Source organism: Cucurbita maxima, unplaced genomic scaffold (genome assembly GCF_002738345.1).
Source record: "Cucurbita maxima cultivar Rimu unplaced genomic scaffold, Cmax_1.0 Cma_Scf00023, whole genome shotgun sequence".
NCBI classification, from domain to species: domain Eukaryota; kingdom Viridiplantae; phylum Streptophyta; class Magnoliopsida; order Cucurbitales; family Cucurbitaceae; genus Cucurbita; species Cucurbita maxima.
The window spans coordinates 1,931,189-1,947,963 of NW_019272039.1; the positions used below are offsets into that span (position 1 = coordinate 1,931,189).

At 38.2% G+C, this 16,775-nt stretch overlaps 3 protein-coding genes across 4 annotated transcripts; 1 reads left to right on the forward strand and 2 right to left on the reverse strand.

Annotated features, from left to right (window-relative positions):
• Window positions 1-2,646: 2,646 nt before the first annotated feature.
• LOC111497318 (probable LRR receptor-like serine/threonine-protein kinase At4g36180) lies at window positions 2,647-6,883 on the reverse strand. 2 transcript variants are annotated; one of them, XR_002720597.1, is made up of 2 exons: window positions 3,176-6,883; window positions 2,647-3,094 (listed from the first exon to the last, which is right to left on the reverse strand). XR_002720597.1 is itself a non-coding variant. In XM_023148087.1 (2 exons), exon 1 carries the CDS (start codon window positions 6,637-6,639, stop codon window positions 3,247-3,249), a length of 3,393 nt encoding a protein of 1,130 aa, XP_023003855.1. In that variant the 5' UTR covers window positions 6,640-6,883; the 3' UTR covers window positions 2,647-3,094; window positions 3,210-3,246. The 2 variants fall into 2 exon arrangements, 1 of the variants encoding a protein (XP_023003855.1); XM_023148087.1 differs by having other exon boundaries at window positions 3,210-6,883.
• Window positions 6,884-10,031: 3,148 nt separating this feature from the next.
• Window positions 10,032-11,147, forward strand: LOC111497383 (B-box zinc finger protein 19-like). The gene is made up of 5 exons (XM_023148172.1): window positions 10,032-10,377; window positions 10,462-10,558; window positions 10,634-10,749; window positions 10,825-10,988; window positions 11,019-11,147. The coding sequence occupies exons 1-4, from the start codon at window positions 10,285-10,287 to the stop codon at window positions 10,975-10,977; spliced, it is 459 nt and encodes a 152-aa protein (XP_023003940.1). The 5' UTR covers window positions 10,032-10,284; the 3' UTR covers window positions 10,978-10,988; window positions 11,019-11,147.
• Window positions 11,073-15,818, reverse strand: LOC111497351 (UPF0183 protein At3g51130). Its single transcript, XM_023148134.1, has 14 exons — window positions 15,588-15,818; window positions 14,961-15,043; window positions 14,640-14,714; window positions 14,310-14,377; window positions 14,129-14,234; window positions 13,968-14,028; window positions 13,710-13,876; window positions 13,572-13,634; window positions 12,818-12,865; window positions 12,356-12,469; window positions 12,168-12,258; window positions 12,008-12,078; window positions 11,618-11,722; window positions 11,073-11,429 (listed from the first exon to the last, which is right to left on the reverse strand). Exons 1-14 carry the CDS (start codon window positions 15,679-15,681, stop codon window positions 11,382-11,384), a joined length of 1,194 nt encoding a protein of 397 aa, XP_023003902.1. The 5' UTR covers window positions 15,682-15,818; the 3' UTR covers window positions 11,073-11,381.
• Window positions 15,819-16,775: the final 957 nt, after the last annotated feature.

The window sequence follows — 16,775 nt, forward strand, 5'->3', positions numbered from 1 at the left end:
AGCTCTAATCCTGTTTCTCACAAGCGGGCCAAGCATGTTGAACTAGATTATCATTTCCTTCGAGAACTTGTTATCACTGGCAAACTTCGTACACAATATGTACCCTCTCATCTCCAAGTTGCTGACATCTTCACAAAGAGTATTTCTCGACCTCTTTTTGAATTTTTCAGATCCAAGCTTCATGTTCGTTCAAATCCGACGCTCAGCTTGCGGGGGGGTGTTAAGGATAGTTGACCGTTCATTAAGGCAAATATCTAGATATTTGCCTTACATTACGGGTTACCATATTTTCTCTTTTACTAAATGCAAATATATTGTATTCATTTATTATTCTTTCCTTTTATCGCTATTTCCTTATTATTTGTAATTTACCTTATTTCTGTATTCTGTAAATGATTATAAATAAGAGAACTCTCGCCACCATTTGGGTGTGGTGGATTAATCAAACATTCACAAAAACAAAACTAGCGATCAAACCAACTATGATTAAAGTCTCGTTTGATGGTCATTTAGTTTTTGAAAATTAACTCTAAAACACTGCTTAAAAAGAAGTTTTGTTTTTGAAATGTATAAGTATGTTCAAATGATGAGAGAATCTGACTGATTATCTAACCTAGACCATAAAGATTGAGTTGAGTTAAAATTGAGGGTAAAAAAAGAATTAGTAAGGAAGCATATTTTCCACGTCATCAAACGTCTTCATATTAATTGTACAATATATATAAATATATATATATAATATTTTAAAAATTAAATTAAATTTTTTGAGTTAGAAGGGTTAATAAAAAAGTAGTTTGATTGTTTGCATAATGGAAAGAAAGCTAAAAGGCCTGAAAGTACCCTTAACTTTGAACTTTCTCCCTTTTTTGCCCTTTTTCCACACAGCTTCAACGCCAAGACGCACATCTAAACGCATTACAAAAAAAAAAAAAAAAAAAATAGGATCTTTTGATGACTTCAAATCATTTTTCCAAATATAGCTTCTTTCTTCTTTACTCTTCTTTCTTTGTGTTAGGGTTCATCATTAGGGTATTCTTCGCGACTATTTTATAAACCCGACCCTAAAACAATGGATCAGAGGTTCGAATCCTTCACTTAAACGATCGACCATATCGACCATAGCATGGTTTGCAAATCTTTATCCAAAATATGAGCCAATTGGGCATCTGGACATGCATGGGCTTGATCTTAGGAAGCCCATTTGTTATCCAGACATGGGCCGAGGTCCAAGGATGTTTGGTCGAATCGACCGACATGTAAGTGTAGCCTACAGCACCAGTTTCCGACAAGACCGAGTGAGACTGTATACAGTTACTGAACACCAGATCCTAAAAGGGACTGTGAGGTAAGATTTGGGGAATCTCATTATGGACCCCTTCGGTCTTAAACTCCTTTGACTACTAAACAGTAAAATTTTTTTAAGTGTTTTTGTAACAGTTAGATCAAAACTTACCGCTCGTCGATATTGTTTGATTTGGCGTGTTATGTATTGTTGTCAACCGTGTCGGATTCGAACTTGTGCATAAAAGTTCTATAATTCTATCTAATTACCACTCTGCCAAATACACGAAATTCAGAGCGTTACAGATAAAGATGATGTGCAGTTCATGTCCTCTTAGCTTGTCTACTCAACTAGTAGACACTACCCAACATGTCCAGTCTCACCCATGCTAACCCCCAACATAGACGATCTGTCTTGAAACATATCTACTGAAATATGTTGTTCTTGTTCGACAATCCCACAATTTATGTTGTTTCAAATCTCTCCCATACATACTATTCATAAATTCAAAGTGTTGTTAGTTTTTTTAATTTTGGAGCAAATATTCGAACTTAGCATCCTACCACTAGATATATGACCTATTAACATAAAATATGGAGAAAATATTTGTAACAGCTCAAACCTACCGCTAGAAAGTATTGTCTTTTTTAGATTCTCCCTCTCGGACTTCCTCTCAAGGTTTGCCAGAAAGAAGTTTTCACACTCTAATAAACCGTGCTTCGTTCCTCTTTCCAACCAATGTGGGATCTCACAATCCATCCTATTTGAAGCCCAATGTTTTTGCTGACACTCGTTCATCTCTCCAATCATGAGATCTCACAATCCATCCAAACTTTCTCACTGACACTCGTTCCTCTCTCTAATCGATGGAGATCTCACAATCCACCAAACTTTGGAGCCAACGTCCTCACTGACACACAGTCCAATAGACCTCCTTCAAGGTTCAACGTCCTAATTGCTACTTGTTTGTCTCTTCAATCTATGTAGAATCTCAAGGAAGGAAAGTGAGGAAAAGACCAATCTTGAAAGCGAAAAACGGTGTAGAACAACAGTGATTTGAATTATTTTCATGCAAAACCCAGCAACGACTACCAACAACATTATTGTAGCTTGATTATTTTATCCACAAGTTTTGATAAAAAGAAGTATTATTTAGAGACAGATTTATCGAGAACGTAAACCCCAAATAAATGCCATATTCCAACTACGAATACTTAACGGTCACTGCTTCCTCCTCCTTGGACTCATATGCCCAAAACTTTTTAAAAAAACAAAACCAAAACCCAACATGATTTCATTTTTATACTCATGTTTTTCACTTTATGTGCACTTTTTTCGACAAAATTAATTATTTTAGGCGTAAAAGACATTAACAAAAAACACAAAAGAAAAAAGGTTCGCAAAATCCTATGAATCCGCCATGGCGCCACCACCATGTTTTTCTGAAAACTTCAGCTCAGAGAAAGGAAGAGGGCATTATTAAATCACTGAGCCAAATGAAAAATGAAAACTTGGGGGATTGCAAACGACGAATCAGAAACCACGACATTAACGGCTACAATGGAGTGTACAGAACAGTGAGCTAGCTCTGGAAGCCACGTGACCAAACACAGAGACACAACCAAACCCAGAGCTGACTTGTTGTTGCTGCTTTGTTTTTTGTCGTGTTTTGGAGTGAAAAGACCCTTTTAGCCTCCCAACACAAAAAGTGGAAAAGCATCGGCTTTCGCCCACCCAAGCCATAGCCTCTGATACGATTAGGATACTCTCTCCCGGGGCCTGCTTGCTGTCCAAATCGTTGACTGTTCGTTTCTGATTTACCAAATCAATCATAAGAACAAAATGAATGAAAGCCAAAAAAAGAAGACTTTTAATTAAACAAGAAGAAATTACATTCATAAAATGTTGAGAAATGGAATCATCGAACCATGGTTGGGTTGGGTTGGGTTGGTTTCGTTTATGGTTTACGCCGGTGACGGTTGGGAGGTGGGATCAGCAGAGGAAGGGATGTCTGGTCCGACACGACATCCTTCGAGCATGAAAACGATATCCGACATGGCTGGTCGATCGCGGGGATCGGGTGCAGTGCAAAGTAATCCAACTTTCACACCAAGCAAAAACTCTTCCCATTCAGAGGATTCAGGATCCAGCTCGAGCAAACCAGGCTCTAAAAGCTCAGTAATTTGGCCTCTTTGCAATTGCTTTTTCACCCACTTGACAATGTCTTCATCATCCGTGAACATCACTGGCTTCTTCCCCGTTAGAATCTCAAGCAACACAATGCCAAAGCTATAGACATCCGATTCCTTCGTGGCCTCCCCTGTCAACACAGCTTCTGGTGCAATGTACCCCAAAGTGCCCACCAAGCTAGATGTGGAAGCTTCAGCAGCAGCAATGGTTAGTCGATCGAGCCCGAAATCTGACAAATGAGCTTCGAAATCGGCGTCGAAAAGAACACTTTGTGGCTTAACATCTCCATGTATAATGGATGAGGAATGGAGAAAGGCTAAGCCACGGGCGATGCCTAAAGCAATGAGATGCCGCATTGGCCAATTCAAAACATGCCCATCTTGGTGCGATGCTTCCTGAAGCAGAGTGGCGAGGTTGCCATTAGGCATGTAATCGTATACTAAGAGCCGCATGTCAGGAGGGCCAGCGTAGTAGCCACGAAGAACAGTCAAATTCCGGTGCCTGACTTTCCCCAATGATTCAGCTTCTTTTCTGAACATGTTTTCGTCCAATGAACCATTTGATAGGCGGCGGATTGAAAGAACCATGCCGTCGTTGTAACAAGCTTTGAAAACTAACCCATAACGTGTCCTGCTTAGAACATTTTCTTCATCGAAATGCCTTGTTGCTTCAATTGTTTCGGCTAGAGTGATCTTGTTGTTGAACATCACAAGCTTTGGCCCTCCATTTTCTGTGCTTCCACGGCCGCCACTTGCCGCTGAGCTAACCCTTGCTGGGCTTGTTTTCTTCTCGCCGGACGCCCTCTCTTTGAGCCTCTTCCGCCATCGCAACAAGCTGAAAATGTAAAAGCAGCAACACAAAGCCAAAAGACAAGCTCCACTGGCGGCCACTGCTATGAATAATATCAATCTCTTTGTTCTATCCTTTTTCTTTGTATCCTTACAATTCCAAGCCAATGGTTTCCCACATAGCTTGGAATTATTAGCAAACACAGCTGAGTTATTGAATCTAGAGCCTAAAGAAGCTGGGATTTCGCCTTCTAGATCATTACTCGAGACGTTTAACCTCACTAATCCAGTAATTGAGCTAAGATTAAGAGGAATAACGCCACTCAAATTGTTGGATGAGAGGTCGAGCTCGGTTAAGTTCAAGAGCTCCGATAACGACTCCGGTATGCTACCGGAGAGACGATTCGAGTCGAGAAGGAGCGATTTTAAAGACGAGCAACGAGAGATCTCTTCAGGGATTTCGCCAGTTAAATTATTTCCACCCAAATCGAGCTCTTGTAGATGAGATAAACGAGAAATATCCGCCGGAATATCGCCGGAAAGAGCATTTGAACGGACCTCCAAATGTTCTAGAACAGAGCAGTTCCCCAGCTCTGAAGGGATCGACCCAGAAATGTGATTTTTCGACAACGACAGTGAAACAAGTGATCGGAGAAATCCATAATTTGAAGGGATTTCGCCGGAAAATCCATTAGCGCTTAGATTTAAATAGCGCAAGCCCACTAAACTACTGAATCCATCAGGAATTTTCCCAGATAGCTTGTTCTCTTGTAGAGCAATCACCTGTAAATTAGGCAAACCAGAGAGCTCAAACGGCAGCTCGCCGGAGAGATTCTGTTTGCTCAAATCCAAGGTGGTTAGCTTGAAGAGACTGCCAAGACTAGACGGAATCTTCCCAAAAAAACTATTAGCACTGAGATTCAAAATCTCAAGACGGCTGAGATTCCCAATACCAATCGGAACCTCGCCGGAAAATTCGTTCCCGCCGAGCTCCATCGCCATTAAATTCCCAAGACCCATTAGCTGTTCAAGAGGAAGGGTTCCACTCAAGCCATTATCAGCTAAATTCAAGGTTTCAAGCTCCAAAAGATTTCCCAAACTGGCCGGAACGTAACCGGAGAAATTATTCCCTCCGAGAGATAATCGTTTCAAACCTCTCATGTAACCCAAAAACGGCGGAATCTCTCCGGTTAAACGATTTCCTTCAAAATCAATAACAGAAATCGAAGTACAGTTCTTGATTTCGGACGGAATCGCGCCGTGGAACGAATTGTTAGCCATTTTAAGCTCTTGTAATCCCGAGAGATTCCCAATTCCGGGAGGAATCTCGCCGGAGAGATTATTGACAGAAAAATCCAAGACTGTCAATGTCGGAATACCCATTAACCACAAGGGGAATTCCCCCTTTATCTGATTATGTTGGATATCAAGGACCTGTAGAACACTAAAACATGTCGCTGTCGGAGGTTTGACAATGTCCGTGAACGCATTAAATCCAAGTTGAACGATTCGAAGAGACGGCGCATGCGACGACACATTGCAAAACAGAGAGTAAGGAACTGAACCAGTGAGACTATTTTGCGAGAGCGAAATAGCTTGAAGATTCGGAAGAGCTCCGATGGCTGTCGGGATTATGCCTTGAAGGGCATTTCCCTCAACGCTCAAATGAACAAGCGAAGAACAATTCGCAAGAGCCGAAGGCAATGTCCCTTCTAGAACATTATGATCCAACCAAAGATGTTTAAGCTTCTGCAGCTCACCAAAGCTCGCCGGAATCTCGCCGCCAAATCTATTGAAAGAGAGATTCACAACCTGAAGCTCCGTCATGTTCACAACGCTCCTCGGAATCTGACCGGAGAATGCATTCGACGAAAGATCGAGATACTTTAGACTGCTCGGAAGGTCGTAGGGAATTCCACCGGAGAGGCGATTCGCCGCCACGTTGAGAATATGGAGATTGGTTAAGTTCCCAAACTCCACCGGAAGGTCACCGGAAAACGAGTTGTACTGTAAGAAAATCGAACGTAGAAACGCACATTTGGACAAAGAAGAGGGAATGGTACCATTGAAGAAATTAGATCGAATACTCAACTTCCGGAGCATCGGCAAGTTAGCCAACTGATCGGTCAATCGGCCGGAAAGTTGAAGACGAGGCAATCGAAGATCAGTGACACGATTATTGACACATAAAACGCCTCTCCAGTCACAAGGCGCCAAAGGGGTTGAAGAATCCCACCCAGTCAATGCACCAAGAGGGTCATGAAGGTTAAGTTTAAACGACATCAATGCCTGTATCTCCGCCCTGATGTCGGCGGCGGAGGAAGAGAAACCACCGGAAAACAACAGGAGCCCAAAGAACAACACAAGAAGAAGCCTCATAGATGCTTGAAAAAACAGAAACCCAAGAGATTAACACAAGAAAAACAGAGCCATCAAGAGATCATATCAATGGGGGGCGTAAAAGAAAAACAGGGAATCAGAGAGAGACGTTGGCGCTGCGAAGGAGAGCGTATGATATGGGACGAAAGGGCCCAGAGAGGGAACAGTGGCGCACAAAATTGCAGCACAGAGATTCAGAGCAGAGAGCCTCTTTTTTTATGTAAATGGAGCAGTAGTTCCAAAAGGGTTTTGAAGGATTGCTTTTTAAGTGGACCAGATCGGCTCAACTGGGCCGGTCCGTCCAGGACCGGGCTCACGTTTTACTCTCTTCTCATGTGACCGTGGCTTTTTCCATCATTATTACACCCTCTCTTTCCCCATTAATAATTTTTGTATTTATTTTATTTTTTAAAATATGTAACTTTTTAAAAAATATCTATTTTAATATCTATAATATATTGTTTTTTTTATACCATTTCGATAAAATCATGTCTCTCGATTAAATGTTGTAAATTATATTACTCGTGTGTTTTCAATATAATCGACATTTACAATATTTTATTTCGAATTATTTTCATATACTTAACATATGCACGTGATTTGATGTTATAGATAACATCGAGATCATTTGTGGAGTCCGATTTTTCATACGATTGACTTGTTCACAACACGATCATTATCTGATGAATATATTAAAACATTTTTTTTATGTTAATAAAAAATTGCATAGTGACAACCATAGATAATCATATCCCGTTTATTGGACAATCTTTTTCGTTATACTTTTAAAAATATTAAAGGATAATGATTTTGACGAGTGGGTGAATGAATTGATGATTTGGTTTTATGGACATTTTCCCCCTTAATACTATATTATAAAATTTATGTCTTTAATTTTATTATATGGTTTATAATCTAAGCGATGTATAAGGTTAAAAAAGTAATATTGCTATCTTCTCTTACGAAAAATATAATATTTTATTTTTCTCGAGAAAATAAACAAAATTAAGATTTTTAATTTAAGCGAACGGTAAGCTATGTACCTTTTGCACTAAACCCTAAACTCAAAGTCTTTGGCTTTTTTTTTTTACCCCTTTTTCTCCTTGCTCAAAGTCACGAGAATCTCTCCTACAAAATTATTTAGATTCTTTGAATTTAAGACTAATTTTTTCTTAAGAACCTCGTTTCTCATTGGCATAATGATTTTGTGATTCTATGAATGGAAATGACATAATATATAACTATTATATTATTTCATTAAAGGCAAGTTTGTAGAAAAAAATTCAGAGAGAACAATATCTGTTAGCAGTGAGCTTGAACAATTAGAAGTGGTATTAGAGCCAGACACAAGTGGTGTGCCAGCAAGAACACTAGAATCCCACATGATTGAAGAGAGTATGGAAACTTTTCTCTAATGGACGCGTTTTAAAATCTTGAGGGGGAAGCTTGGAACCAAACACTGAGCGGTGTGCTAGGAAGGACGCAGAGATCCCACTTGAGTTGTTACACGTGATATCCAAGCTCGATATCGAGCAATGTGCCAGTAGAAAATATAATTTTATTAATTTATGAATTAGAAAGGATAGTTTTTTCTCTATATTCAATGTACGATTTAAATAAAAGGAAGCTATGCATTTAGGTCTAGAATTGGGCAATTGGGGTTTTTATAAAGTACAACGTGCCTATAATCAACATGCCAAGAGGCTGTTGTCCTTCAATCTGGACCAATAATTGTGTAAGAATTTAATTATTTTTAAAAATAAAATTAATGGCATAATTAATTTGTTGTGATTGGACCCGAACTCCACCCTCTTGTTTTTTAGCTTATTTTTCCATTTATTTTAAAATCCATCAAATCAAATATTTTACATTGCCCAACTTTCTTTCTTCTTTTCACTTTTGCCCCAAATTTATGACCAATTGTAATGCCCTTTCACAACATTATCCCCTTTAATTTAGACCCTTTTTTGAACAACATAATCAATCCCAATATTCCACTATATAGGTATAGGTTTTGGTTTATTAAAAAGATCCCGAGCTCGATGACTTATCAGTTTGTTTGATGGTTAATGTCTGTTCTCGAACCTTTTCAAATCCGACGCACCAAATTTAAAATAAAAAACCTATTTTATCGGTTGTGGATTTTGATATTTATTTTAATATTTATTTAAATTTGATGGAATATATTTGAATTATTTTTGTAATTAAAAAAATCAATTGAGATTTTTCATAATTGCTAGTCGTTTTTTTTTTTTTCCTGCAATTTAATCTCATACGGTACCGTTTCAATTATTATATTTTACCCGGCACATTATTTTCACTTGTTCATTTCCATGAACAAAAAATAACTGCTATTTTAAAATATATATATATATATATATATATATGTATGTATAAATTAATTGTTTTCACGGGATGGTGCAGATGAGTAAATAAGCTAAAGGAATAATGCAGCCACAAAAAAGGGAAAATTATTAAAGAGAAAAATAAAAATTGCAGAAATAGCCTCCAAAAGTGCTTAATTAAGGGGTTTGGTTCAACTTTTTCAGGACATATTTATTATGACCCCAATTAAGCCACTTCACCTCTGCGCTGCTACCATTATCTGCCACGGTCGGCAATCAATCCCTTCTGAATTGGGCTAAGGCCCAATAAATTCCGTGGGCCCAATTTATTTGTTGGACCTTGGCCCAATAATGATCCGGGCTCGGGTCGTTTTTTTTTTTTTCTTTTATCACCAGCTCTATTTTAATAAAAATTAGAAATATAGCACAATATATACTCAAAGTTACCTCAACCCCAACTATAAATTTATTATATTTATTTATATCGGGAATTCTTTTCTTTTGGTTTTGAGACGATTGGTATAATAGATTTTGTTTAAGCAGTATTGTTTCGATCTATCCAATTTAAATATGGGAAAAAATGGAAACAATTTCGGGGTAAGAGTTCGAATTTGTAACTGATCTTTAAAAAATAAAAAATGTTCTTTGAAGACATTTTGGTTCGAATATTTAGTTGGTAATTACGACTACTTTTATTATTTATATTATCTGAATACTAAAACTACAAGCAGATGGAGCAAAAACATTGAAAGCATTCAAATTGGAGAAGTGGATGATCTGATACAAACCTCTAGATTTTTAATTGTCGTTCAACTAAATATGTTTGTCACCACAAATATCGAATCTGGTTAGGTAGAGAGAGAAAGAGAAATTATGAGTATCAAGTTTCGTGCAACTCACGTGTTGTTCATATGGCTGCTCCATATGTTTGAGGTCAATAAAATCAGACAGCCCCCTGGCCCAAAAGCTACAAACTTGGGACCCATCTAAGATATGAACCTACAAATCGTGGCTGAAATTGAACCACAACCCAATGTCAAACCTATAATCTCTCTCTCTGTCTATTGTCATCGGTCGGCATTATTTGTTATAACCTAACGACTGCAGTGGCCGACACCAAGAACATCAGATATCAGGAACAGGGGGACGACCAAAATGAAATTTTGAAGGCACCCTTTTCAGGTTTTGATCGAGTTATGTGTTTTTTATCAAGTTTAGGAGGTGGGTTTGTGAGATTGATCGTAAAGTTTCGATCTTTTTAATGGTTTATGTTGTGAGTGGCAATGAGTGATTGGTTTTGATGAGGATACTTTGTGATTCCTGTGAAAATGCTGCAGCGACCTTGTTTTGTGCAGCTGATGAGGCTGCTCTTTGTGCAGCATGTGATGTCAAGGTATATATATAAAACCAAGTGCTTATATTACCTTTAGTTTTATGTCTTGTGATTTGGAAGTCTTTAGTTCACGTTGATGGGCAGGTGCACATGTGCAATAAGCTTGCGAGCCGCCATGTAAGGGTTGGGCTCGCAAGTCCGAGTGAAGTTTCCCGCTGTGATATATGTGAAAATGCACCAGGTATATATATAATCATGAAGTCTTTTGGTATTGTTTTTGTTTGAGGGTTAACATTCTGAAGGAAGATGTTTGCAGCTTTCTTTTACTGTGAGATAGATGGAAGCTCCTTGTGCTTACAATGCGACGTGGTTGTTCATGTGGGAGGCAAGAGAATGCACAAGAGATATCTTCGGCTGGGGCAGAGAGTTGAGGTATTAATCCTACATGAAACCCTTAAATCTCTCAAGAACTTGAACATATTTGATTTTGTTTGGTTAATTTTGCAGTTTCCTGGGGATAAACAAAATGATCCAAAGGACATGAATGTACAAGCGATGGAACAGGCTGAGACAGTGAGAGGTCAGAATCAAGATGGGGTTGATTCAAATGGAGATGGGCATTCCAAGCGGGGGAACCAAGTGATTGATTTGAACATGTAGATCTAATTAGGTGTACCAATTTTTCATTCTCTTCTGTGTAAAACTTGTTGTAACTCAGCCAAATCCAAAGCCGAGATCTGATGGCCTGAACAAGATAATTAGAACAGTATAATATTTATATACAAATCAATAATTATGTACACCATTCATGCTGTCCATGAAAATTTCTACTGGAGTGTGTTGTGCTGCTTCCATACAGGGTGAGACTATACATAAATCAAGCTGTACCCAAATCAGATAATCCACATAACCAAACCAGCGCTGGAGACTGAACCTTATCCAAAGCGCACTTAACTTTCTTTAAACAACCATTACAAATTGAACGAGTAAGAACCAATCTTCCTAATTCTATGATTGGCTTGGAGCAAACTGACGTGAGGGCAGGCAGCAAGGGCGCGCATACATCATGACTTGAAGAGAGTAACTGTGGCGATGTAACCATTTTTCATTACCTGCTCATGACATTCATTAACACACCGCCTTAATAAATAACACAATCAACTAATAATGTATGTACTCAATAGAAGAGGGAATAGAATGATCAAAATCTTTGGTTCTGTTTCCTCAACTTTTGATTTTCTTCTAGGATAGGAAGGTGCAAAGGAAAACAGTAATAAAAACTAAAGGGTAAAAAACCCACCTCAAATGCAACATTTTGATAGCCATAGACGAAAGTAGATCCAAACGGATTGTTTGTTGAACCTTGTGTTTGGATGGCAGCTCGCCCACAGTCCCCAAGGATTTCCTAGTTTCAGAGAGAAAAACTTTCAGATATACCTTTTTAAAAAGAAAAAAGCACTCGAACATTGAAATGGAGAGTGCAAGAACTCCAATTTGGGCAAAACTTGATGACGATTATTTAAAGAGTTATGAATCCACTACAGATGATAAAATGTTCATTAATACACAAAAAAAAAAATGTGCCATCAAATAGCCTTCAATCAACACAGTTCTAAACCAACTCCTGACGATATCTAATATTAAAGGAAGGCGCCCTTGAGATAAATAATGAGGGCAAAATCCATTCTACCTTCACATCTTCCCACTTCGTGCTGGGGGTTATAGAGTTTTTACAGTTGGTTTCGTCAAAAGAACCTGAAACTGCAGAAAATAGCACTATAATGGTCAATCACTCTCGCAAGAACAGTTCTGAAGAAAATTAGACGGTAGTGTTTCATGCAAGTCCGGACCATGGATTACAAAATTGCACTTGATGTATGAGTTGAAATCAGCATGACCAGGGTAGTTGGTGTGCAAAACAAACTTCTTGATTTTATGTGTCTGCAAATCAAACACGGTACCTTGAGAACTATAAAGCTTAAAAGATCAACACATACCATGAGAACGCAACATTAATATATAGAAATACACCAAGTACCTGCCCATCAAATAAGATGTCCAAACCACGGGTAAAATAGTTGTAGAAGTAATCACCACACAGGGTTGTTCTGGGACGGGGATCTAAAGCAGAATGAATAACCATTTGATCTACCTGCACAAGAAAAACCAATACTCCAAGGTTCTAAGCAATTGAAGCAAGAAATATAAGAAACAATCACATGTACTCATAGCACATGCGCAGCATGACTTGATTCTTGAATTCAGATATATGCACATAAATTTAACCATTTATATAAGCCCAAAAATGCTGGGTAGCTCCAGAGATCGGTAGTTTATTACTCAATTGCTCCTCCCTTAAAACAGGTCAAGGCTTAAAATATAAAATCATTAGCAAATTCAGCTTGACATTAATGCTAATATAATTTTTATCAAACAATTACAAGCACAACAATATTGTAACTCACAACTTCTGGTTCAAGGTAGTAGGAGGTAAGAATACCTGCTTTTGATGGATTCCACAAGGCCGGCCTAATTCAGTCCAAATATCCTGCAAAAAAAATTGAATATCTGCGTGAGTCTTAAGAGAAATAGAAACAAAAATGCGTAGGGAGGTTAATTTGAACAATCTTTACCAGACATTCTTTTATTCAGAGAGGAGTGAAATGAGTATGAAAATCACAAGGATCAACATTGAATTTTAAAAAAAAGAAGAGAAAAATCAAATGACCAAACTATAAAAGTCAAAGAAGTAACAACTCGGAGAGATAGTTCAACGATAGATGTCTTCTACAGCCATCAAAACCTCCTTGAATGGATTCCTGACCACCTTTACTTACCCTTTTCGTTTAGAACACATTTTTTTCATGTGGTGGCAAAAAAGACAAGGCTAAAATAGCCACCAAACTCAAGGGTACATTTTGTATTAAAAATAAGTATCCAATTCTTGTTGGTGTAAGATCCATTCCAACTTCTTCTATGTCATTTTTGTAGTTAACGTTCTTAAAATGGGTTTCATTAATCAAAATAAAAATGTGTGGCTTGTAGTTTGTTTGGGGGGGGGGGGGGGGGGGGGGGGGGGGGGGGGGGGGGGGGGGGGGGGGGGGGGGGGGGGGGGGGGGGGGGGGGGGGGGGGGGGGGGGGGGGGGTGGAATACCCACACAAATAGTTGCATGCCATTAATTTAATTAGTCTGATACATATAGGATAAAAAGATAATTTAACAACAAAAGCATGACATGGGGCAACAAAGATACCTGTGGTGAAGCACCAAAAGGAATATGCTGGCCACCCACAGCAAAGTATAATTCATCACCAAGCTGGACACGACAGAAAAAAGTAAGCAGGTAAGCAATTCAAATAACAAAAAGTTCAGATGAAGAGGGAAGCCAGACCTTAACATGGACCTCCTCCATATAGAGACTGCCAGCAGGTAATGGGGGAGCAGAGGCCTTATCCATTAAGGCACCTACTCCAACCTTTTTTACTGTAGAACTATCGAATATGGAGACACGACATGCAACTGGTGTGGTGCCATCAGGAAACTCCAATGGTAGCTCAGCTTTTGTAATTAAGAGTAGTTAGTTACTCTCCTTAGAACTCGAAAATCCAAGAGCCAGGTTACAGGGTGAATGGAAATTATGATAAAATACCTTCTCCATCATGGCAACAATCTGAATATTGGCTTGGTATTGGAAATGCAAATGAAAGTCCCTACAACATACAATAGATGATATCAAAGATGAAAAATAAATGTCAGGCATAGGGTATTATATTACTGTACAAATGTTGGCTTGGAAATACAAATACATACTGGATAGAATAGAGTGTAAACACTTCTATCTCTGTCATTAATTCCAGGAAAAGTTGGCCCAAAAAGCGCATATACAGCTACAAAGGTAGCAAGATTTGATGGTCCTCTGCAATCAAGTAGTGATCATTAAATTGTGAATAAGTTATTGTACATGTACTCCACATGAGTTTAGATCACCTACCCAATCAGAGAAGTAGCATATCGCATTTGAAGTCGCTTCACATCAAATATTTCAATAAGACGTAACCTCTAGCAAGTAATGAACAGACATGAGTTAATTTGGAGCAAAAATGAACTTGAAGCATAAGATGCACAGACAGCTAGAATATGTGATTTCATCAGTAGCTTTTTCACATAAAATACTTGAAGGGAACTCTGATAGATGATAAAAGGCAAACCATTTTAACAATCATATTTAAAAGGAAAAGTATGTCACGCTCTTGAACCCATTTGATTTGAGTTAAAGTGTTGATATCTCCTTTTCAATGAATATGCTAGAGAACAAAAGTACCTGTGACCACGGGTCAAATCGAAGATGAAAACCGTGATCTGGGAAGCTGATAACGATATCAAGTTTCAGTGGCTCCTACAATTAAAATGGGTTATATATAGTATTAGAACATTGGCAGTGAAGGATGCGTCCAACTAGACCACTAGTGAACTCCAACTATGCAGATGAAAGATAAGAACGGTTCCAGTAAACTCCATATCAGGCATATCCCACAACAAATCAACGATATCAGCAGATCAATTTTCAGAGTTCGAGAAAAAAGAAACAGATTATGTACTTAATTCAATATGGCCAGACAGCATTTACAGTCTGGAGATATACCTCGTCGAAGTATTTCACATGGACAACGTCATAGATGTTGGGGCGCTGCTCTATTTGTGCAAATGCTTCACAAATTGGCATTCCTGAGACAGCAGAGACGCATTAATGTTCCACATTAACCAGAAAGCTTCATAATCTCTGAGCACCAAGAATTTCCCATCCCTCCCAACTCCACCCCCCCCCCCCCCCCCCCCCCCCCNAAAAAAAAAACAATAGGAAGAATTCAAATGAAATTCATGAACCAAGAGAAGACTAAAAAATTTTTACATACATTAACAAGATATGCAAATATCCAGCATCAACACATTGTCTAGAGCACGGGATTTTTTTACCGTTTAACCCCCCCCCCCCCCCCCCCCCCCCCCCCCCCCCCCCCCCCAACATACACTATTCCCCGAAAAGATCGCATACAAAGCAATGGATAACTAGCCCTCCCGCCCACAATAGCTAAGGAAAAGTAACGAAACATAAGCAGGAATATCGGATTCGAAGTCAGAACTACGGATTTCAATGGGAAACTTCTTGTACCAGAAATTTGATTCGTACGTATGCATCCAATAGGGAATCAATTAGATATGCGCAGAATCAAAATTCGAAGAGGAAAAGGTTAGGAATTATGGAAATAACCGAGATTGAAGGGGCCAAGTCCAAGGCCGGGTTGAAGATCGAGGACGATGGCGCCCATAGCCGTGCCCTCACAGCGTCGTCTCGATCTCTGCATCGTTGCCTTTGGTTGGATTGATGGTTCACTTTTCTCCGTGGCTTTCGCGAAACGAGCGGACAGGTGTTTATGATTTCTTATGGCAAGTTCTCTATCTCTAATGGAAGCTCTTCGCAGTTCGCACGCAAAGTCCAACAGCCGAGGGAAGACTCACAAATATCATTTATATATATAAATTATTTATTTAAGTCTATTTTCAATAAAAATTTAAAATTAATTTAAAGTTATTTTTTAAAAATGTTTTAATAGTAATAACAAATTTCATAAAATATTTTAAATTTTCAATTGGGCCAATTACTGATTCAGAGTGGCGAGTTGGGCCTCGGCCCATTAAGTAACCAATATCCATATTACTTTCAATAATGCATAAAAATAGATAACGATTCCGAAACAAATTTGGGTCAACCATCAAAGATCGAGTCTCGAAACAAACGAAAGATAAGGAAATTAAATTAAAACCTAAGTGCCTCTTCGCAAGCTCGAGATGAGCAAAGGTCGAGCCCATATACAACCTTATATAAGACGGTATGAGCATGCTCTTAACTCATAAGACTCGTATTTAGTCCAATTTAGTTCACTTTTAATCAAATTCGCATGGGTATGAGAAAGTACTAATTTAAGCGTTCTTTAGATGACAAGCACAACTTTAATGTGTCTGATCATCAAACCAATAATTAGCCATGCATTTATATATATATATATATTTAATTTCAAAAGTTTTCAACTACACAATTTTAGAATTTATAAAACATCACGTGCACGTTTTTTATTTTTCTAAATTTAAAGGATGCTTTTTGGTTCAAAGGTTAGCTTTCGATCATCCACCGAGTTTTTTAAATATTTTAAATTGTCATTTACGCACCTTTTTTTTTTTTTAATTATAAGTATATATAATTCAATAAAGCGATTTTTTTCTCTTTTTTTTTCCTTTCAATAATTTAAGGTTGATTAAACCACCAAGCTAAAAATCCATATCTTTAGATTAAAAAAGAGAATTTAATTGATTTTGAGTGTGCACCATGTTCCAACTAAAAATAAATAAAAATCTATTATTATTATTATTTTAAAAAAAATCATACTTATGTACAATAATA

What these genes read in the sequence shown, in the direction of transcription:
- LOC111497318 (XM_023148087.1), bottom strand. Translation starts at nt 6,639, where the DNA reads ATGAGGCTTCTTCTTGTGTTGTTCTTTGGGCTCCTGTTGTTTTCCGGT.
- LOC111497383 (XM_023148172.1), top strand. Translation starts at nt 10,285, where the DNA reads ATGAGGATACTTTGTGATTCCTGTGAAAATGCTGCAGCGACCTTGTTT. An exon ending in GTGCAGCATGTGATGTCAAG is followed by an intron (nt 10,378 to 10,461) that starts GTATATATATAA and finishes GTTGATGGGCAG; the next exon opens with GTGCACATGTGCAATAAGCT. An exon ending in GGCTGGGGCAGAGAGTTGAG is followed by an intron (nt 10,750 to 10,824) that starts GTATTAATCCTA and finishes TTAATTTTGCAG; the next exon opens with TTTCCTGGGGATAAACAAAA.
- LOC111497351 (XM_023148134.1), bottom strand. Translation starts at nt 15,681, where the DNA reads ATGCAGAGATCGAGACGACGCTGTGAGGGCACGGCTATGGGCGCCATC. An exon ending in TTTACACTCTATTCTATCCA is followed by an intron (nt 14,029 to 14,128) that starts GTATGTATTTGT and finishes TGTATGTTGTAG; the next exon opens with GGACTTTCATTTGCATTTCC. An exon ending in GTGGAATCCATCAAAAGCAG is followed by an intron (nt 12,470 to 12,817) that starts GTATTCTTACCT and finishes TTTCTTGTGCAG; the next exon opens with GTAGATCAAATGGTTATTCA.